The sequence below is a fragment of the Natrix helvetica genome (assembly GCF_964273705.1).
Source record: "Natrix helvetica genome assembly, chromosome: 2".
NCBI classification, from domain to species: Eukaryota; Metazoa; Chordata; class Lepidosauria; order Squamata; family Natricidae; genus Natrix; species Natrix helvetica.
This window is the reverse complement of record NC_138552.1, coordinates 255,292,070-255,314,325: the sequence shown is the minus strand read 5'-3', so window position 1 is coordinate 255,314,325 and position 22,256 is coordinate 255,292,070. Positions and strand designations below refer to the sequence as shown.

General features: G+C 51.0%; 1 protein-coding gene across 2 annotated transcripts in view; it reads right to left on the bottom strand.

Annotated features, from left to right (window-relative positions):
- Positions 1 to 22,256, bottom strand: part of ATL2 (atlastin GTPase 2) — a 54,463-nt gene that overhangs the window by 13,317 nt on the left and 18,890 nt on the right. For both annotated transcript variants that reach the window (XM_081945922.1, XM_081945923.1), the window contains exons 2-4: positions 19,082 to 19,338; positions 13,676 to 13,810; positions 513 to 617 (exon numbers count right to left, since the gene is read on the bottom strand). In XM_081945922.1, the coding sequence (XP_081802048.1) occupies positions 513 to 617; positions 13,676 to 13,810; positions 19,082 to 19,338 (497 nt within the window). The remainder of the gene's footprint in view (positions 1 to 512; positions 618 to 13,675; positions 13,811 to 19,081; positions 19,339 to 22,256) is intronic.

The window sequence follows — 22,256 nt, the reverse complement described above, 5'->3', positions numbered from 1 at the left end:
CAATGTAAGAGCCCATAAATAGCCACACCATCCCACAATGGCAAAAACCAAATTAAACAGCATTTTAGGTGGAGAGTTCCCTCACTCTAATTTGAGTCGAAAGTTAATAATGCTTTTCTTAAAAAAGTGTTTCTTCTTCAATCTCTCTGTGAGAGAAGGGTCTGGAAACAGGAGAGATTGCTTACAGAAATCTCTTGTGTCCCCATGTCCCCCTCCCCCCCCGGAGTGGAGAGGAGACTGGAGAAGAGATTTCAAAAGACCTAATTAAAGCTGAATGCTTGTGATAACAGAATGTTCTGGTCAATTTTAGCAATCAGAAAATCCATACAAAATAAAACAGATAAATAAAATAAAATCCTTATTTTTTTTAATTTAAAAAAAATCATTGATTTTTATCCATCCTGCAAGAAAACAATAAATGGTTTTACTATTATGTTTTTAGGCGACATACATATTTTGAAATAAGGAAAATATTTAAAGTCTACCATCATCTGACATGACTACAAACTTACCTGGACTGAACTTGTCATGGTACTTAAAGCAAATACTGTTGCACAGTCTTTTATAGTTGACTGACTATCAAAGGCACCTTGGGTATCCATTAGTAATACAGCAACCTAAAGGGTTTTTTTTTTAAGAAAAAGAGAATGAATTAACAATTCTTTCACTTTAAATTTGAAAGCTTGAATTCAATGAAGGTGTAATATCAGCAATGTTTCACTGTATTTTACTTCCCTCCGTTCAGTCAGCAGAAAATTTCCACTTACCTTCACCAATATCCACAGCCACTTTAATTAACAGTCAAAATTCTAAAAAGTGACCAAATAGCTCAGTATTCACACTTTTGAATAAGAAGCAAAAAAAAAACCTCACAAATGAAAATGTACATAATGCCACAGTGTGGTTAGGTATAAGAAACATGTTAATTCTTGTAAATATTACTGACTATATAAACCACCAGGAGGCAGGAGTATTAGGCATTATAGTTCCTGGTTGAGACTCTGAGCCCCACAGAATAACATCTCATTAGGAAACCAATTAAAGGTGGATTTATTGCCTCTAGTCTAGGTGGTCAGTGTAACTGAAAATGCCATGTAGGATATACATTATATAAAAAGAGAGAACATTGCCCCTACAGATGGATGAAAATAATGTCAAACCTTGTACACAGAAGTATAGCATAATTTAATGTATGTATATATTTCTCTGAAGTTCAAGGGAAGGTGGGCCACATAGCTTCATCTAGTGACTAAGGCAGCAAACCAGAAGATTGTGATCTAGTCTCACTTTAGACATGAAAATCAGCTGGGTGACTTTGGGTCAGTCACAATTTCTCAGCCCGACCCATCCCACAGGGTTGTTGTAGGGAAAATAGGAGGAGGAAGGAGCATTAGGTATGTTTGCTGCCTTGAGTTATATATAAAAATAATAAAAGTGTGTTAAAAACAAATTACTCTGATAAGAGTAAATATTACTGGGTATTTTCAAAAGTTCAAATCTATGTATTATACTACATATAATATTAGACATTCTGAACATTATAATTAGCTACAACACTAAACAAGTATATAGTAAGGCTGAAACTGATGAGTCAATGATTCTCAGGCCATTATGTAAACATGTTTAAAGTATTGTTGTTCATAGCTAGGAAGAGAATGACCATTGGCTTACCTGAATGGTCATTCTCTAGGTTCTGCGGGAGTGTCTAAGCACGGGTTAATTTCAGCTTGCTGCCCAAGGACTGAGTTCAAAGTTTGTGTAGCCACGCCTCCTGGTCCCCTCAGAGGCTCAGTTTAAAAAATGAAGAATAAGTCCCAAAAGGAAGATACATATAGCAATGTTCTATGCCCACAAAGTTGGTACACACGCACCCGCGGGCGACCCCTGGGTGGGGTTGGACACTCCCGCAGTGCCTAGAGAACGACCATTCAGGTAAGCCAACGGTCATTTTCCTAGGTGCTGCTTGGAGTGTCCAAGCATGGGACATACCCAAGGTATGTAGTCCCAGAGTGGGAAGAAGAACTGTCCAGGCCCGCGGGAGTCGCGATGACCCACGATGACCCGTTGTAAAACTCTTTCATGAAAGGAGATGGAGACGACCATGTAGCAGCCCTGCATATCTCCTCGATGGGCGCTTGTGTGGCCCACGCAGCCAAGGTCACAGCATCCTTGTTGAGTGTGCTGTAATGCGAGGAGGAACCGGTCTAGCTTGTTGCTCAAAGTCCAGCTTGATACATGCCCATATCCAGCGTCCTATGGTGGAAGAGGAGACCTTCCTGCCCATGGAGACGGGCTGAAAAGAGACGAAGAATGCTTCTGACCTGCGAAAGGAAGCAGTTCATTTCTTGTAGATGCGTACAGCACGGCAAACATCAAGTTTATGCCACACATACTCCCTTGGATGTCTGGGACTGGAATGTCTGGGACTGGATGTCTGGGACTGGAATCTGGACTGGAATCTGGAACGATGACTTCCTGTGTTCTGTGGAAGACACTGTTGACCTTCGGCACAAAGGCTGGGTCCAGTCTGAGAATGACCCTGTCTGGATGCACAATGCAAAGGTCCTCTCTGACCAAAAAAGCGGCCAGCTCGGAAATCCTGCGGGCCGAGGTGATAGCTATAAGAAAGGCCGTCTTGAGGGACAAGTGACGCAAACCGACGGATCGAAGCTGTTTGAATGGGGCTGCAGTCAGAGACTATAAGACAACAGACAAGTCCCAAGTCGGATATCTGTGAATTGTAGGAGGGCTGAGGTTGGCAGCCCCCTTGAGGAAGCTACGAACCTGAGGATGTCTACTAAGAGGCAGCTGTGAGTCCGTGGACAGGATGGTGGTCAAGGCAGCTGTCTGCTGACGGAGTGTGTTAGGCAAGAGGCCTTTGTCCAAGCCCTCCTGCAGAAAGTCCAGGAGTTGCGGAATGGTTGCAGAAGTGATGATGATGTGATGAGACTGGCACCAGGTTGAGAAGGCCGACCTTCTCGAAGTTGCCTCGTAGATCCTGACAGTGGAGGGGTGCCTGGAAGCCTGGATGGTGTGGATGACCTTGTCAGAAAATCTGCTGAATCTCAGGAGGTCCCCCTCAAGTGCCAAACAGCTAGTTGCAGCCACTGGGGTTCGGGATGTTGAATGGCCCCTTGGCTGAGGGAGATCTGCTCCTGAGGTATGCACCAGTGCTGAGTCACTGACAAGCTGACAAGGTCGGTGAACCAGGACCTCCTTGGCCAGTGTGGAGCCACGAGCAACACTTCTGCTCCTTCTGCCAGAATTTTCCTGATCACCAGTGGAATCAATGGAAGAGGCGGAAAGGCATACAAGAGGCCGGGAGGCCAGTGACACTGTAGGGCGTCCATCCCTTCCGCGCCGGGGCACTGGAACCTGGTGAAGAATCGGGGGAGATGAGTATTGGCCGGAGTGGTGAACAAGTCAACCTTCGGGAAGCCGAACCTCTGCAACAGTTGACGGAACAGCGATGGATGGAGACGCCACTCCGAGTTGTTGATGGTAGTTCTGCTCAACCAGTCCATGGCCACGTTGTCCTCCCCTGAGATGTGGTGTGCCCGCAGCGATGTCAGGTCAAATGCTGCCCTGGTGGCTTATGTATGCCTTTGTGGCAATGTTGTCGGTCAGAATTACAACATAGCAGCCCCTGATGTGATGGTGAAAATGTCGCAGGGCAAGCCTGGCGGCCCGAAGCTCCAGCCAATTTATATTGTGGGCGAGCCCCGCCTGAGACCACCTGCCCTGAATAACGTGTGTCTGGAGATGAGCGCCCCAACCGTATAGACAGGCGTTCGTTGTTATGACCAGGCGCTCCGGTTCCTTGAAGGAGCATCTCTGTTGCAGGGCCTCTGACTGCCACCACCCGAGAGAGCGAACCACTCTTGGAGGGAGACACACCACTCTCCTGGAGTTGTTGGCCTTGCATCTCTGGATCAGTAGGAGGAACCACTGGAGTTCCCGTGCATGCAGATGGGCCCAAGGCACCACTGAAATGCATGACACTAGTTTCCCCAGCAACTGGGAAAGGGAGACTATAGACGCTGACCTTGTCGCACGGATGCTTCTTAGCAGGGATCTGATGTTGTCCACCCGCTCCCGCATGAGAAAGACTTTGCAGTTCCTGGAGTCGATCACCGTGCCGAGATGCTGGATTCTGCCGGTTGGAATCACGTGGCTCTTGTCGAGATTGACTGAGAACCCTTGGCATTGGAGAACGCGGATGGTGACGTCGAGATCCCTTTGGGCTTGCCCCCTGGACGACGAGTGGATGAGAATGTCATCCAGGTAGCATTGTAGTCTTACTGGGAGAGATCGGAGATGCGCTGCAATGGTGGCTAGAAGCTTGGTAAATGTCCTTGGGGCCGACGAGAGGCCGAAGGGTAGGGCCCTGTATTGGAAGTGCTGGTTGGCAAACTGGAACCTCAGGAACTTGCGGTGCACTGGATGAATTGGAACGTGCAGGTATGCCTCCTTCAGGTCGATGGAAGTTAGGAGGTCACCCTGCCTGATGCAGTCCAGAATGGTCTGAAGTGACTGCATCTTGAAGCGCTTGTACGCCAGATGGATGTTGAGTTTCTCGAGGTCTAGTATTGCCCTTACTTCTCCTGAAGATTTGGGGACCAGGAAGAGGATGGAATAGAACCCCCTGCCCTCCTCACCCCTGGGGACCCTCTCTATGGCTGCTACCTCCAGCAAATGTCCTATCTCCGCCCACATCAGTTGGCGCTTGGGGACAGATTTGGGAATGGGACAACGGACAAAGGTCCGTGGGGGAAACGAGAGGAATTCCAGGGTCAACCCATGACGGACAGTATTCAGAATCCAAGTGTCTGTCGTGGTCTCCTCCCATTGAGCGGCGTAAAGTTGGAAATGACCGCCTATGGGAGGGGGATGGTGACAGTCACTTCGACTTCCGAAAGGAGCGGTTGGAATACCCCCTCAGAAGGACCTGCGGTTGCCCTGCTGCCTGATCTTGTCCCTATAGAAAGACCTGTCTTGGGGACGATCCTGAGGTTGGGAGTAAGATCGGTTAAATCCCCCAGAAGAGGTTGACGGGTCTGTGTTCCGAAAGGGCTGCATACGAAAGGACTGACCCTCGCGGTCTGGTTTTTTGGTGACCGCTGGTAAGATCTTACGTTTATCCTTGGATCCAATTAAGACTGGATCCAATTAAGACTGAATCCAAGGCCTCCCCAAAAAGTTTCCCTCCTTTAAAGGGAGCGGAAGCGAACTTCCACTTCGCCTTCATGTCCGCTTGCCAGTGGCGAAGCCATAGCAGTCGGCGCGAGGTCACATTGGAGGCGAGAGCTCTGGAGGAAAATTTTGTGGTGTTAAGTGAGGCGTCGGCAGAATACTCGATAGCTGCTATGATTTTATTGACATCCTGCTGTGTTTTGGTGTCCCCTGCCGGTAGGCTGGACAAGTTTGCGGAGCCAAAACAGCGCTGCCCTGCTAAAGTAGGAAGAAGAAGAAGATGCCCTTATGGCCCATGCAGTGGCAAGGTGAGTTTTATCAGAGGCCTTCTCTGCCCTCTTGTCCTCAGCCTTTAGGCCTTCCAGCAAGTCAGCTGGAAGCACCGAATTAGAAGTTAGAGATATAATGGGATCATATACCTGAGGAAGTTTCAAAAGATCCTCGAGGCTACTTTCTATGGTGTACAGCTTCTTATCTACCCCACTGGGATTAGCCATAGAACCCGGCTGGGCCCAATGGCGCTGGATAACATCCAGGAACAGCTGGAGGGCTGGGACCAGATTCTGAGGAGGTCTCCTTGAAGAGCCCCGCACTTGGATCCTCCTTGGTGCCCTGATCAGTGGAGGATTTATCTGCCTGAGCTGGGAGACCCATTTGGGTGACGGAAGCCCTGGCCTTGGTAAGGATAGCCCTAAACATAGAAGGCTTGAATAAACCTGAGAAGGCAGGCCATGTCAGGGAGAAGATTTTTGTCCTCTGAAAGATCCTGAGCGTCCTGCTCAACCTCCTCCCCCTCGGACACCTCGCTGACCCCTTAAGGAGCCAGAGAGGCTTCTCTAGCCGGTGGATCCTGAGACCCAGCAGCACGGGCCCTGCTAGGGTTTGCAGTCTGGATGGGTAATTTTAAGCCTAACTGCTAGATGCCATCTGCAATCCCCTGGGAAATCGCATGTGTGACTACATCCTGCATTTCCTTGGACAGCTGAGGTTCCTGATCCTTAGGATGGCTTGAGCCAGCTCCAGGCAGGGATTCCTCCTACATGATGGAGCATATGTCATTCAGGGATTCCTCAGCCAGGGAAGGACCCAAGAGATGCCCTAGAGGGATTGGGTGAAAAACCAAAATCCTCATCACCTGCCAGGGAAGGGGACTGCTCTCGCTGTGGAGTGGGAAGGGAAGGACCTACCCATCTTCCCTGGGCAGAGAGGGAGCTACTGCCTGTCTTTGGGCTGATTGAGCCTTTTGAAATTGTTTTTCAAGGGCCTTTTGACACCTCTCAGCCATCTTCTCAGCAGCTTTGGAGACCTTTTTGGGCTTGGGATGCTTCCCCTTGGATGGGCACCCAGCCCCTTCACCCTTAGCAGCAGGATTGAGCCTGCTGCGCTTACTAGCGGTGGGGCCTGCCTGGGAAGCCACTTCAGCCTCCACGATGCTGGCTATGATGTGAGGCACAGATGCAGGGCTGGCTGTAAGAGCTGGTACGAAGAACCAAGCTTCAGGGCCAAGATGGTATTGCCGCGAAGAGAAGGACCTCTAGACGTTGCTAATGTCCCAGCAAGAGGCAGAGGCACGACAAAATGGCGCCGGTCAGATTTGTCCAAGGCGCTCTCAGATCCGCGCTATGTCTAAATATCAGGGAATGGCCAGGCAAATCCCTGTGGCTGCTTGATAAGAGTCCAGGAGAGGGGGAGGCCTGTCTGGAGACCCGGAAAGAGGCCAGCTGATTAAGACCCCTCCCAGCGGCGATCTGCAGACGAAACAGGCTGCAGCGGCTTGAAACGCCTCAGAAATAAAGCGTGCCAATTTTTTCTATCTTCAAAATGGCCACCGCGTGCTGGAACGGCACCGGGGAAACCTGTCGGATATTCCGAAGATTCAGGAGCGTGTCCGGCTAACTAACAGTCCTCCGAAAGCTTTTAGGGGGATCCTGCCTGCCTACCTATAAATCCAATAAAAACAAACAAAACAAACAAGCAAAACTACCTGTCCCCAAGAGCTCGCCAGCAGCCGCTAAACGAGCCTCCCACGGTGTTGCTGTAATCGCGGCAGCGTGAAAGCCAGCCACGCTCCAGGCAGCCTCTTTCACACGTCTGACGGTAATCCCTACTTTGGACGGATTGGAAGCCAAAAACAACAAAGAAGCTAAAGAAAAACAAACCTAACTGAACACAAAAATAATAAAGGCTACACTATACTGACTTGGAGAGTCCAACCTGTTGCTCAAGGACTGGAACTCCACAAAAGGTGTCCTTTTAGGGCGACTGAGATTTTTAAACTGAGCTTCTGAGGGGAGCAAGAGGCGTGGCTACACAAACTTTGAACTCAGTTTTTGGCCAGCAAGCTGAAGTTAACCCGTGCTTGAACACTCCAAGCAGCGCCGAGGAGAACAGCCAAGTGCCCATCGAGTTCTAACAGCAGGAGGTAGACTGTATATATGGAAAACTTATTTCTGTCTGCAATCTGGCATTGCTGACTCCATGAAATTTTCCGGTGGATTCGAGGGAGGGGTAACCACGTGGGTATTATCACAGCCTGATTGGTCCATAGACTGAGAGAAAGCTGATAAAGGCTCCTGCCTTCCCCTTTACTTCCCAGTTTCCTCGAAGACGAAGGTTTTACAGCACCTGCAGAAAGGAAGCACAAGAAGACCCAGGAGCCTCCCTGCCCTCCCCCGGCCCCAGCTAACTACCTAGGGTGGGAAGTTACCCCTCCCTCTAATCCTCCAAAAGTGGACGTTCAGGTAAGACCAACGTCCGTTTTCCGGTGGATTCGAGGGAGGGGCAGCCTCGCCTTCCCCCCGTGGGCCACTGGATTCGAACTGGTCCCCGGGGTGCGGGGGTGTCGGATTCAACTTACCGCAGCCGGGAAACTGCCGCTGGCCGTTCTGGCACTGTTAAAAGCGCACGAAGAGCCCCGTTAGCCGCCTGCTGCCGCTGGAGCAGCAAAAATTTGATTCCGCGCCGTCCCAGCTCCCTTAAAGGGATACGCGCGTGTTTTGAGGCATGCGGAGGCTTGTTAATGCAGAGGAGCCTCCGCAGTAAAAGTTGTGTGTGGAGAGGCGTTTTAAAAAGCCGCAAATTTTCTGGAAGCTGGGGCTGGAAGGAGGTGGTTTTCTCTCCCTTTGGGAGCCTCCTCGTGGTCTTGTTTACACAGGCCACTGTATATTATGGGCGGCCATTTTTTACCATAGAGTTGCGGTGGCCATTTTTACCATAGAGTTGCGGTGGCCATTTTGTTTTCCCTTTATTCAGAGTTGCGGTGGCCATTTTGTTTTCGCACCTCGTGGGCATCGCAAACCTCCAGTGCGAATTGCAGCTGCAGTTCCTCAGTAGAGAGAGTTAGCAGCCAGCGAACCCCGCTTATTGCCAGCTGCTTTCATTGTGCAGTGAAGACACGTGAGTGGAACAATGGCAAATGTGCAGGAAACTAATCTTCCCCAGGATTCTGAATGTGCTCCTGCAGAAGAGGGAGAGCCGACCCAGAACCAGGGCTACTTCATCCCAGCCAGGGGTCTCACAGCGTTCTTCCAGGGCTGCCACCAGGGATGAGCAAAGGAGGCAGAAGGCCTTGGAAAAGGTTGTGGCTAGGGCAGAGAAGCAGGCTCAAGGGGCTCCATCTAGGGCTAGATCTAGGTCTCCTGTTAGGCCTGCCTCAGCTCGGCCTGTGTCCTCCCCCAGGGGCTTCAGTCCTTCTTCCTCCTCAGCATCCCCTGGATCCACCAGGGGTTTCGGGCGACCTAGATCCCCTTCCCCCCCTGCCTCTCTGACTCCCATCGGGGTAGAGGAGGATCCTTTGGAAGGGACATCTAGATCCTTCCCTTCTGCTCCTAGGCTTGCTCCTCAACATCCTGAGCCCATCCAGGATGACCTTGAAGATTTGGAGCTGTTACCTGAAAGCATTAAAAGGCTTATCTCGGCTGCTATCACCAGAGGCATAGCTCAGAGGGATAGGGCTTCTCACTCTAGCAGATCCCTCGGGCGCCACCTTTCTAGAGCTTCTTCTCCATCAGTGGTGAGTGAAACCTCTACCTGGGGGGAGGAAAATTATAATGATTTGGGGTTTTCAGAGGATGAGGATGCAGCTCCTCCGGAGGAGCCCTCCTCTTCGGCCTTGCTTCCCCCAGTTATGTTTAAGCCTCTGCTTAGTAAGGCTCGTAAGACCACCAAGATTGGTACGGGTGACCCCACGGTTCCCCCACCCAGGGATCCTGACATGGCTATGTTCTCTAACACAGCCACCAATAAGGCAGAGATCCCTGCGCCACCTTTGTTTCTGGAGGCGGTCCAAAATCAGTGGGCGCGCCCTTCTAATTTTTCCAATCCAGGAAGCAATGACCGTCGTTTCTATAACATGGAGCAAGCCTTTGCCAAGGTCTTGCAGCTTCCCACGGTGGACACCCCAGTTGCAGCTTTGGTCTCCTCTTCTCCCGTGGTTTCTGGAGATGCAGCAGATAAGATGAAACCAGAGGACAAGAGGGCGGAGCTTACTCTTAGAAAAAACTTTAATGCTTCGGCCTGGGCTGTTAAGGCGGCGGCCGCCTCCTCCTACTTTAACCGGGCCATGGTAATGTGGTTGCACAAGCTGCAGGAACGCACTCCTATTCAGGATGAGCGTCTCCATCAGGACATAACTAAAATCTTAGCGGCCTCTCAATTTTCAGCCGATGCCACTCTGGATGCGATGACTTCGCAACTGGCAGATTGACAATAAAGCCAAGTGGAGTCTGGCGGGGGCCCCCTTCGCGGGCACCAATCTCTTTGGAGAGGCCCTAGATCCTATTCTGATAGAGAATAAAGATAAGAAGAAGGTCCTTCCCTCCAATGCCAAGAAGGCAGAGTCCAGACCCACTCCTTACCGTAGAACCCCTTACAGGGCTCAGGAACAGGATCAGCAGCAAAGGTTCTCTTCCTTTAGATTGGATAGGCAGTTCTCCCGCCCTTATTACCATGACCGCTTCAGGTTCCAGGGTCAGAACAGGCGGCCCTTTCGTGGGGGGGGCGGCCACCCCTTCCGCAGAGGGAAATGACTCGAATCCGGGTCTTCCCATAGGCGGCCGTCTGGCAAACTATGCGGATCAGTGGGACGAAGTTACCACAGACGCCTGGGTCAGGGCCACCGTCCGGTTCGGCCTAAGACTGGAGTTTCTTTCCACCCCTCCGAGCTTGTTCAGAACCTTCAACCCCTCTCGCGACCCGGAAAGGCGTCGACTCATAGATCTCGCAGTGGCACATCTCCTCGAGATTCAGGCGGTCGAACCCGTTCCAACCGCAGAGCGCGGGTTAGGCCACTATTCAAACTTATTCGTGGTTCCGAAGAGTTCGGGGGGCTGGAGGGTGATTATAGATCTCAAGCGTCTCAATCAGTACCTCCTTTACAGACGCTTCAAAATGTCTTCCCTCAGGTCCATTCTCCAAGGGGTCAGGCGGGGGGACTACATGGCCTCGATCAACCTGACCGAGGCCTATCTTCACATCCCCAACCTCCCAGCCCACCGGAAATACCTGCGGTTCTCCCACGGGAACCACCATTTTCAATACCGGGCTCTACCCTTCGGGCTGGCCTCAGCGCCACGCACCTTCACGAAGGTCTTGGCGGCATTGGCGGCTCACCTGCGCTCAAAGCCGGTGAGGCTCCAATGCTACCTGGACGATGTCTTGGTACAGGCACAATCCTTGTCTCAGGCCACCCTCGACCTCCAGTTCACCATCAGGTGCCTTCAGTCCCTAGGGTTTTCCGTAAACTTCCCCAAGAGTCATCTCACCCCATCCACACGCATCTTACACTTGGGGACGGTGATAGATTCAGGGACAGGGATGGTTCAGCTTTCCCCAGACAGGCTCTCCAGTCTCAGGCAGCTCGTACGCAGAGTGCGCGGAAGTCGGTCAGTTTCCATCCTGACCTTGTCTCAGCTACTTGGCAAGATGGTCTCCTGCATCAGCGTGGTTCCGTGGGCCCGGCTCCATCTGCGGCCATTGCAGTGGGTCTTGATACCTTACCAGAGGAAGAGGATGAGCAACTCCCTGAGGTCTCTGCAGCTTCCTGCATCGGTCCGAGCGTCTCTCCAGTGGTGGCTGTCTCCTGCCCTAGATCGAGGCAGCATGTTTTGGGAACCGGACTGGGTGAAGGTGATGACAGACGCCAGCCTGTTCGGCTGGGGAGCGCTGGTGGGGACCAGGATGGCGCAGGGCCGCTGGTCCGTATCGGATCTCCGACACAACATCAATTGGTTGGAGCTGAAGGCAGCACGTCTGGCCCTACAACACTTCAAGGAGACTGTGCGGAGTCGGCACGTGTTACTTCTGACAGACAACATTGCCACGAAGGCCCACATCAACCGTCAGGGGGGCACGCACTCCCGGGCTCTCTGGCTAGAGGCGCTGAGACTGGGGGAGTGGGCGGAGACGCATCTAGAGTCGCTGGTGTCCGAACACATCTCCGGGGTCTCCAATCATCAGGCGGATTGGCTGAGTCGTGAGACACTCGACAACGGCGAATGGAGTCTCCATCCACAGCTGTTCCGGAAGATTTGCCACAGATTCGGCGACCCGCTGGTGGACCTGTTTGCCACGCCACGCAACGCACAGCTCCTGAGATTCTTCTCCCGTTTCCAGTGCCGGTCAGCAGAAGGGACGGATGCGCTCCGGAGCCGCTGGCCTCAGGGCCTTCTTTATGCCTTCCCTCCCATTCCCCTTATCCCAGGGACCATCAGGAAGGTAGTGTTAGAGAAGGCTCAGGTCATCCTCCTGGCTCCCTACTGGCCCAGGAGACCATGGTTCGCAGACCTGGTGCTCCTCTCGGTGTCCCAACCATGGAGGATTCCTCGGGAGGAGGTTGTCATGTGCCAGGGGGTCTTGATACATCCGGAGCCCCAGTGGCTCCACCTGACCGCCTGGCACTTGAGCGGCTGCTCCTGAGGGAGGCCCACCTGTCCGCCAATGTCATCGAGACCTTGGAGGCGGCTAGGCATCCCTCCACCACCAGGATTTATAATTCCACCTGGTCTGCCTTCGTTAGGTGGTGCAGACCGTCAGGCCTAGATCCCACCAGGGCCTCTGTGGCTAATGTCCTAGACTTCTTGCAGAAGGGTCTGGAGGGCGGCCTAGCGCCCAATACTCTGCGCAGGCAGGTGGCCGCCCTAGCCACGGTTTTGAAGGGGGAGGGGTCCTTTTCACTTTCACACTCCCCGCTTATCAAAAGGTTTCTTAAGGGGGCTTCTAATATTCGCCCCCCTCCCGTTCACAGATTTCCCACTTGGGATCTCCCCCTGGTCCTCAGAGCCCTTACAGGTTCTCCTTTTGAACCTATCAGGTCGGTGCACATGCGACTGCTGACACTCAAGGTGGCGTTTCTGGTGGCCATCACGTCGGCTAGACGCATTTCAGAGTCAGGCGCCCTGTCTTCCAGGGACGACCTTTGCATCTTTCACCTGGATAGGGTGGTTCTCCGCCTTGATCCTTCCTTTCTCCCGAAGGTGAATTCTCCGTTTCATAGGGCTCAGGAAGTTGTTCTCCCTAATTTTTGCCCAGCTCCTTCCCACGAAAGGGAACGCCTCTGGCACCGTTTGGATGTTTGCCGGGCCTTATGAGTCTACCTCCGAAGGACGGAGGAGGTGCGTAGGTCTGAGGCCCTGTTTGTTTCTTTTCAGCCGGGGTCCCTTGGGGCTAGGGTTTCCTCGGCTACCATAGGGAGATGGATTCGCCAGGCCATTGAGATGGCCTACCAGGCTTCGAATAGGGTTCCCCCATCGGGTATCACTGCCCATTCGACTCGGAGTGCAGCCACCTCGGCAGCATGGGCAACCAGGGCTCCCTTTGAGGACATTTGCAGGGCTGCCACTTGGGCTTCCCCGACTCCGTTCATTCGCCATTACCGTTTGGACTCCTTTGCCTCCGCGGAGGCGTCCTTTGGTCGTAGGGTCCTACAGAGGGTGGTGGCTGACCCTCCCCCGGGGCCCTAGTTTTCCCTCCCTGGGACGTAGCTTGGGTATGTCCCACGTGGTTACCCCTCCCTCGAATCCACCGGAAAACGGACGTTGGTCTTACCTGAACGTCCACTTTTGGAGGATTAGAGGGAGGGGTAACTTCCCGCCCTAGGTAGTTAGCTGGGGCCGGGGGAGGGCAGGGAGGCTCCTGGGTCTTCTTGTGCTTCCTTTCTGCAGGTGCTGTAAAACCTTCGTCTTCGAGGAAACTGGGAAGTAAAGGGGAAGGCAGGAGCCTTTATCAGCTTTCTCTCAGTCTATGGACCAATCAGGCTGTGGTAATACCCACGTGGTTACCCCTCCCTCTAATCCTCCGAAAATGGACGTTCAGGTAAGACCAACGTCCGTTCCATGTCTGGAGAATCCTGACAATATATTTCAGAGATATCTAAAACATCACATCAACTCATATCAGGAAGAGGGATCAAAATATTTCACATTCACTTTTTGTTTTCTCTGTTCAGTAAGTCAATAAGCACTATGTCAGATGCTTAATGGGTTACCTTTGTTCCATCAGGTTTGGGAATTATGAATACTTCACTCCAAATCTGGATGCCAGTTGTTTCTCTCTCACACCCTCCTCTCCATGTAAAGCCAGTCAAAGGCTCACTATTTCCACCTACCCAAGAAGAAGACTCCTATAACAGAACACACACATATACATATATATGTAATAATGTGAGAGGCTCAGGGCAATCGTGTTAATATTGTCTTAATTTTGACTAATATGAAAAACCTATGTCATTACAAGTAGTCCTTATGTTACAATGGTAATGGGGATCCAAATTCTGTTGCTAACTGATGCAATTTAAAGCACAATGTCATATTGCATTACTTAGTAATGGCAGTGTCACAACCAGGACTGTGCTGTCATTAAGTACCAACCCCCGCAACCTAGGTGGCCAGGAACTACAGAGCCCGGGCCTACGGCTGATGCTTTGCAATGCAAGGTCCGTAACCAACAAGGCCCCCCTCATTAATGAGTTGATCTCTGAGGGGGAGCTGGACCTTGCAGGGATAACGGAGACCTGGTTGGGCCACGAGGGTGGTTTACCCCTCGTGGAAATGTGCCCACCAGGTTTCCGTGCATTCCATCAGCCTCGGGCCCTGGGTAAGGGTGGTGGGGTGGCGGTAGTTATACGGGAAGGTCTAGAGCCGAGGGAGTTCACTGTTCCTCAGATATCCGGGTGTGAGTCCCTTGGTGTGAAATGGGGCCCAGGGAGGCAGTTGGGTTTGGTGATTGTATACTTGGCTCCTCGCTATACATCAGCGGCCCTGCCCGAGCTCCTCGAGCTGATCTCGGAGACGGCGGTTGAGATCCCCAAGCTTGTGGTTATGGGGGATTTCAACCTGCCATCGACGGGAGCAGCGTCTGAGGTGGCTCGGGAGTTCATGGCTTCCATGACAGCCATGGGCCTGACCCAGTTAATTCAGGGCCCCACACACGAAGGCGGCCACACATTGGACCTTGTTTTTGTATCTGAGCAGTGGACGAGTGATCTGGGTATAGGGGACTTAGCTGTTACACCCCTGTCATGGTCAGATCACTCATGTCTCCGGCTGGACTGCCCTGGCGCTACCCCCCACCGCGAGGAGGCGGGACCAGACGGTCCAAGCTGGTACCGCCCCAAGCACCTGATGGAGCCGGATAGATTCCAGACAGAGCTTGGGCCATTACCTGTAGCCCTGACCTGCGCTCGGTCAGAGGACCTAGCGGCCGCCTGGAATAGGGCGGCGGCTGGGGCCTTGGACCGGGTTGCGCCTTTGCGACCTCTCCTACGGCAGCGACCCACCCGGGCTCCTTGGTATACCGAGGAGCTGAGGGTGATGAAGCGCCATAGGAGACGTCTAGAGAGCAGGTGGAGGTCCTCACGCTCCGAATCTGATCGAACACAGGTAAGAGCCTACTTACGGACCTACCTTGTGGCATTAAGGGCGGCCAAACGTAGATATTGCGCAGCTCTTATTGCGTCCGCGGATAACCGCCCTGCCGCCCTGTTTAGGGTGACCCGCTCCCTCTTGTCACAGAGGACGCAGGGGGCACCCTTGCAGGGCAGAGCAGAGGAGTTTGGGGAATATCTGCAGGATAAAGTCGCTCAGATCCGGAGCGGATGGGCCCCCCTCAGTGGACCGGACGGGCCGCCAACAGCGAGTCTTGTGAGACCATCCTGGGAGGAGTTTGATTCTGTTGCCCCCGAGGATTTGGATAGGTTGCGTGGACGGCTGCGACCCACCACATGTTTAATGGACCCGTGTCCCTCCTGGTTGGTACTGGCATCTTGGGAGGTGACCCAAGGCTGGCTTCTGGGCCTGGTGAATGCCTCATTGGGTGAGGGATCCTTACCGACTGCCTTGAAGGAGGCGGTGGTGAGGCCCTTGCTTAAGAGGCCTTCACTCAACCCAATGGAGCTAGCTAATTATCGTCCAGTCTCCAACCTTCCCTTTCTAGCGAAGGTTGTTGAGAATGTGGTGGCGCAGCAGTTTCCACGACACCTTGACGAATCCGATTATTTAGACTTACGCCAGTCCGGCTTCCGACCCGGGCACAGCACAGAGACAGCCTTGGTCGCGTTGGTCGATGATCTCTGGAGGGCCAGAGATAGAGGTTGTTCCTCTATCCTGGTCCTATTAGACCTCTCGGCGGCTTTTGATACCATCGACCATGGTATCCTATTGCGCCGGTTGGAGGGGATAGGAGTCGGAGGTACCGTTTTGCGGTGGTTCGGCTCCTACCTCTCCGACCGGAAGCAATGTGTGTTGACAGGGGGACAGAGGTCGACCCCGAGGCCACTCACTTGTGGAGTGCCACAGGGGTCAGTCCTCTCGCCTCTCCTGTTCAACACATATGTGAAGCCGCTGGGTGAGATCATCCGTGATTTTGGGGTTGAGTATCACCTCTACGCTGATGATACTCAGCTGTATATTTCAACCCCAAACCACCCCAACGAGGCTGTCGAAATGATGTCCCGGTGTTTGGAAGCCGTCGGGGTCTGGATGGGGGACAACAGACTTAAACTCAACCCCTCCAAGACTGAGTGGCTGTGGCTACCGGCACCTCAGTTCAGCCAGCTGATTCCATCGCTGGCCATAGGGGGCGAACAATTGCCCCCTGTGGAACGGGCGCACAATTTGGGCGTCCTCCTTGATGCCCGGCTGTCAATGGATGATCATGTGGCAGCCGTGGCGAGGGGGGCGTTCCACCAGGTTCGCCTGGTGCGCCAATTGCGCCCCCTACTGGACCGGGATGCCCTACGCACGGCCACTCATGCGCTGGTGACGTCCCGCCTGGATTACTGCAACGCTCTCTACATGGGGCTGCCCTTGGGACGCGCCCGGAGACTGCAGTTAGTTCAGAATGCAGCCGCGCGGGCTGTGATGGGGAGTACGAGGTACTCCCACGTAACACCTCTCCTGCGCGAGCTGCACTGGCTACCTGTGGTTTTTCGGGTGCGTTTCAAGGTGCTGATTACCATCTTTAAAGCGCTCCATGGCACGGGACCTAGTTACTTGCGGGATCGCATCCTCCCACATACATCCCTGCGGCCAATTCGCTCACACAGGGAGGGACTTCTCCTGGTGCCGTCCACTAGGCAATGCCAACGGGCGACACCAAGGAGTAGGGCCTTCTCTGTGATGGGCCCAACCCTCTGGAATGACCTCCCCCCCGACATTAGAACCACTACTGACCTCCGCTCCTTCCGGCAAAAATTGAAGACCCACCTGTTCCGATTAGCAGGCCTGGCATAATTACAACTGTCCCTCCTGGCAAATGTATTATCAACTGGTTATTTTAGGGGTTTTTTAATTTATTGTGTCTATTTTAGGGGTTTAAAAACTTATATTTATATAGCTTTGTACAGTTCTTTTAATTGCATTTTAACCTCCTCCATGCCAACTGTACATATTTAACTTTTTTATTGTATTTTGTTATATTCTGTATGGACTGTACACCGCCCCGAGTCCCTTTTGGGAGAGGGGGCGGTCTAGAAGCATCAAATATAAATAAATATAAATAAGTGGGGGCATGCAGGTTGGCATTACGGAGTGCAGGCAGGTGCCACAGGCAGCTTCTCTGGATCATGAGTATCACTATGGACTGTGGGAGGGCCAGCAGGGACCACTTCTGAGGCCATGGGCCAGTGGAGATGATGGACAGCACTTCCAAGAACGGGTATATCAGCAGGGGTGCTACTGCCAGTGGAAAGTTGCTAAAATGAATGAAATCTGTGGGATCTTGTCCTCCATAGTGGGGCTCATTGGAAGAAAACATAGTGACCGCAACTTATAGGTGTTATTGTGACCTTCCCTGCCAGCTTCCCTGTTGACTTTGCTTGTGGGAAGCTGGCAGGGAAAGTCACAAATGGCAATCATATCTGTGACTTGCTGCTATGTCATAATCGCGAGCTGGGCACCTAAGTGCCCAGGTTGCAATCACATGACTATGGTGATACTGCAGTGGTTGCAGCATCACAGACTGATTTAAAGTCCAGCTCATTAAGTACGGTCAATCACAAGTGGTCATAACTTGACTAAAAATTAGCACAACTCATAAATTCTTCTAATTCTATTTCTAGCTCTGTTTAAGAAGGAAAATTTATGACAACAATTTTTAATACTATTATACAAGGGACTCATGTCTCATAAAGTCTAAAAATTCAGCAACTCATGAAATTCACTAATGGGTTTTCCTATATTTGCTAATCTTTCCAGCTTCATACTTCTCCCTATATTTCCTGCATTACTGATCCCAGAACCTGAAAAACGTATCCTTCACAGTCCTGCTGACACATAGTCTGTCTCTTATCAGAAGAGACAGACTATGGGTAAGTCAAAGGAAATGTAGTCTATTTGAAAGTAAATAGGTGTCTGAATGGGAATAAGAATTTAGGTTACAAGTAATCCTCCCTTAACAAAAGTAATTGGGATTTGAGTTTCTGCCTTAAGTGATGTGGCTGTATAGCACAATGTCACATGGCCCTACAGCTTAACAACAGAAATTCCAGCACTCTCAGTTGCCACTGTTAAGCAAATCACAGCAGATCATTAAGCAAGGATTCACATAGTTGCATCTTTGCATTTACAACATCCTGCCACCTTCTCCATTGACTTTGCTAATAAGAAAACAACAACAAAAGTGTGAATGGTGATCACATGACCACAGGTAGCTACAATTGACATAAGCATGATCACTACTCAAACCCATCCTTCAGCACCATCATAAGTTCAAATAATCACTGAACAAGTGGCCCTTAAGGAACTTTTTTCAGCTTTCTTTTCTAGTATGCTAGGAGCCTACAGCAGTAAGAAACCATATCTCAGTACCATATAAACACTGTTCTTTCCAACTGCAGCTCTTATTTCCTAGTAGCGAATACTCATATTAAAACATAAGAAGCATCAATCACAATTTATCAAATACTGAACTCCCATTTACCCCTAACTTTTAAAAATTACTTATAGTGCATTCTAAACTAAAATGTTCCTTGTATTTCTATTATGAACAAACTATTTCATTTATTAAACCCATTCCATTTTATCTTTCATAAGTAATTTAGAAGATCTGATCATTGCAATGGATTGCAAAACTGAAATTGGAAAAAATATAGTACTTTGAACTGAATATTTTCCACTACAATAAAGTATTACTTAGTTACAGGTAGTTCCTGTGTAAATGGCATACTGTATACTGTTTTGCTTTTTAGTTCTAATGTATGCTTACCAACTATAATGTTAATTAATATAAACATTAATTAGCTATGTTAATTATATAAACCTCAAATTCCCTCAATAATGTTTAGAAATATGAAAATTTAGACATTTTGGAGCACAATAAAACAAATCTTAAGAGGAATACACTTTTGTTAATTATTCTCAAAGTAGTATAAATGTTCAGCAGTTCAGTTACCCACCTTGTTATACATATACCTAAGCATGAAATCCAAGAGAAATGATTTGCCTTTACGAAATGCACCAGCAACAGAAACTACTACTATGTTGAGGTCTCTTATATGTTCCTGAAGCAAGATTCTCTCCAATGCTGATTCATCCAGTTCAAAGTTGTGATCGTCTTCATGAGCAAGAACTATCTGTACTGGGCATGGCTTTTCAGGAATCGCTTCATCAGCATCCAGAGAGGCATTCTCTTCTGCATCCTCATAGCTTTCTCCTAGGAAATAACTGGATAATATTAGATACAACATTCTGTTTGATATCTTCTGTATGTATAAGAAAAATGAAGTACAGGCTTCTTATTACTACTTTGTAGTATTGTTTTTATATACTTGCTAGTTAGAATATCTGCACAAGCCACACAAATTCTTCATTTCAACTGGATTCCCTCTTCCTATCATCAAGAGCTCAATTTCTGAAACCTGAGAAAAAATTCACTTCTACTTAGCAACTGAGTCTAATAGTGTCCTAATTATACATTAAGCCTAAAACATAAAAAATTGGCACCCCACACACACTGAATGACAATATTATTCAAAACTAACTATCCTATGGATTTCAAAATTTAGAGTCATATAATTAGGATGTTGCCAAGTAAAACAGACAAAACTCTACCATCTTTTCAGGTCTAGGCATATCTAAACCAAACACATTTGAGACCTATTTCTTAATCTTACTTGTCCTGTCCCAAAACTAGCAGTACAAACCATTTTGACATAGAGAAATTATGAAAACTTTATCATCATCCTCCTTAAAAAATAATCACTCAAGCCCTATATTTCCAATTCAAGCCCAGAGTCACTTTGACAGAGGTAGGAAGCATATAACTAAATGAACAAACATACAAACAAATAAATAAATATCTCCCTAATAGACGTTTCTCACAAGTTGTAACTTTGGGGTTAACACTCAAGGTTTAAAAAATCTTAAAAATTTAAATTTAAGCTGTTTCTTTTGGGAAGAAATGACCATTGGCTTACCTGAAGGGTCCTTTTCTGTACACCGCGGGAGAGTCCAAGCAATGGGTTAATTCAGTCTGCTTGCCCTTAGGACTGAGGAACTATTTTTCCTTAAGCCACACCTCCTCCTGGTGTGCTCAATCCCCCAGAATTCTTAGAAGGAGTCAGTTCGTGCGGACGGAGCGAAGCGTCCAAGATGATGTAATGTTGACACGAGGAACCCGAATCCCGGCCTTGAGAGCCAGGGTGGGTTGGACTCTCCCGCGGTGTACAGAAAAGGACCCTTCAGGTAAGCCAATGGTCATTTTCCTGTACACCGCTTGGAGAGTCCAAGCAATGGGACATACCAAAGTTATTGTCCATCTGGGTGGGCAGAAGAAGGCTCCCGGGATTCGGTCTCTGACACAACCGCCTGGAGCACACGCCTGCCGAAAGACGCCTCAGCCGAGGCGAAAATGTCCAGTTTATAGTGTCGCACAAATGGAGAAGGAGAGGACCACGTAGCGGCCCTGCAGATGTCCAGGATCGAGGCCTGGGTGGCCCAGGCCGCTGAAGTAGCAGCACTTCGTGTGGAGTGTGCAGTGATGCCGCGCGGGACGGCCTTGGATTGACTTTCATAGGCAGTCGCAATGCAAGCGCGAAGCCACCTGCCAATTGTGGAGGAAGTGACCTTCTTCCCTAGGGAACCGGGCTGGAAGGAGAGGAAAAGAGCCTCTGACTTCCTGAATTCCGCAGTGCGAGCGATGTAGACCTTCAGGGCCCTCCTGACATCAAGATTGTGCCAGGATCGCTCTCTGGGATGCGACGGATGAGGACAAAAATTTGGCAACACAATGTCTTGCGCTCTATGGAACCATGAGTTTACTTTGGGGGTAAAGGTCGGGTCCAGCCTCAAAATGACCCTGTCAGGGTGGATGACGCACAGATCCTGGCGAACAGAGAGAGCCGCCAGCTCCGAAATCCGGCGAGCTGACGTGATGGCAATCAAGAAGGCCGTCTTCAGCGTCAGGAATCGAAGAGAAGTAGTGCGTAAGGGCTCGAATGGAGGGCCAGAGAGAGCCCGCAGGACCACGGACAGCTGCCAAGTAGGATAGCGATGAACGGTGGGAGGGCGAAGGTTAGAAGCGCCCTTGAGGAAAAGACGCACCTTCGGGATTTTGCTGAGAGGCAAAAGGTGGTCGCCCGACCAGACAGTAGACAAAGCCGCCACTTGGCGTCGAAGGGTGTTCGGGGCCAGGCCCTTGTTGAGTCCCGCTTGAAGGAAGTCAAGCACTCTGGGAACAGGCGCGGTCGTCGGCTCGATGAGCAGCTCCTCACACCACTTGGCGAAGGCGGCCCAGGACGCATCATAAATCCTAGTGGTTGAAGGGCGTCTAGCCGCCTGAATGGTGTTCACTACCTCCTCCGACAGGCCTTGGTCTTTTAGTTGGTCCCCCTCAAGTGCCAGACGGCCAACTGGAGCCACTGGGGCTCTGGGTGAATCACGGCCCCTTGGCTGAGGGAGATCTGGTCCGGAGGAATGCGCCACGGAGGAGACACCGACAGGTGGACAAGGTCGGCAAACCACGACCTGCGGGGCCAATGCGGGGCCACGAGGAGGACCTCTGCTCCCTCTGCGATGACTTTGGAGATGAATTGAGGAAGGAGAGGCAGGGGAGGGAAGGCATACAGTAGCTCGCGGGGCCACTTGCAACGCAGTGCGTCTGTCCCCTCCGCCCCCGGGGTGAAGAACCGGGAGTAGAAGCGGTCGAGCTGCTTGTTGTCCCTGGACGCAAACAGGTCTACGGCCGGAGTCCCGAATCTGTCGGACATCTGGTGGAACAGGCGAGGGTCCAGTTTCCACTCCGCAGGATCTATGGTCGTCCTGCTCAGCCAGTCGGCCTGTGTGTTGTCCACTCCGGAGATATGGTCGGAGCGAAGGGATTCCAGATGGCGCTCCGCCCAGCGTCCCAGGGACTCCGCCTCTCTCATCAGTGTTCTGGATCTGGTGCCGCCCTGGCGGTTGATGTGGGCCTTGGTGGCCACATTGTCCGTCATCAGAAGCACATGTTGACGATGGATGGACCGGCTGAAATGGCGCAGGGCCAGGCGAGCAGCTCTCAGTTCCAGCAGGTTGATGCTGTAGCTGGTTTCCACTTGGGACCACTTGCCCTGAACAACCAGGGACCCCATGTGG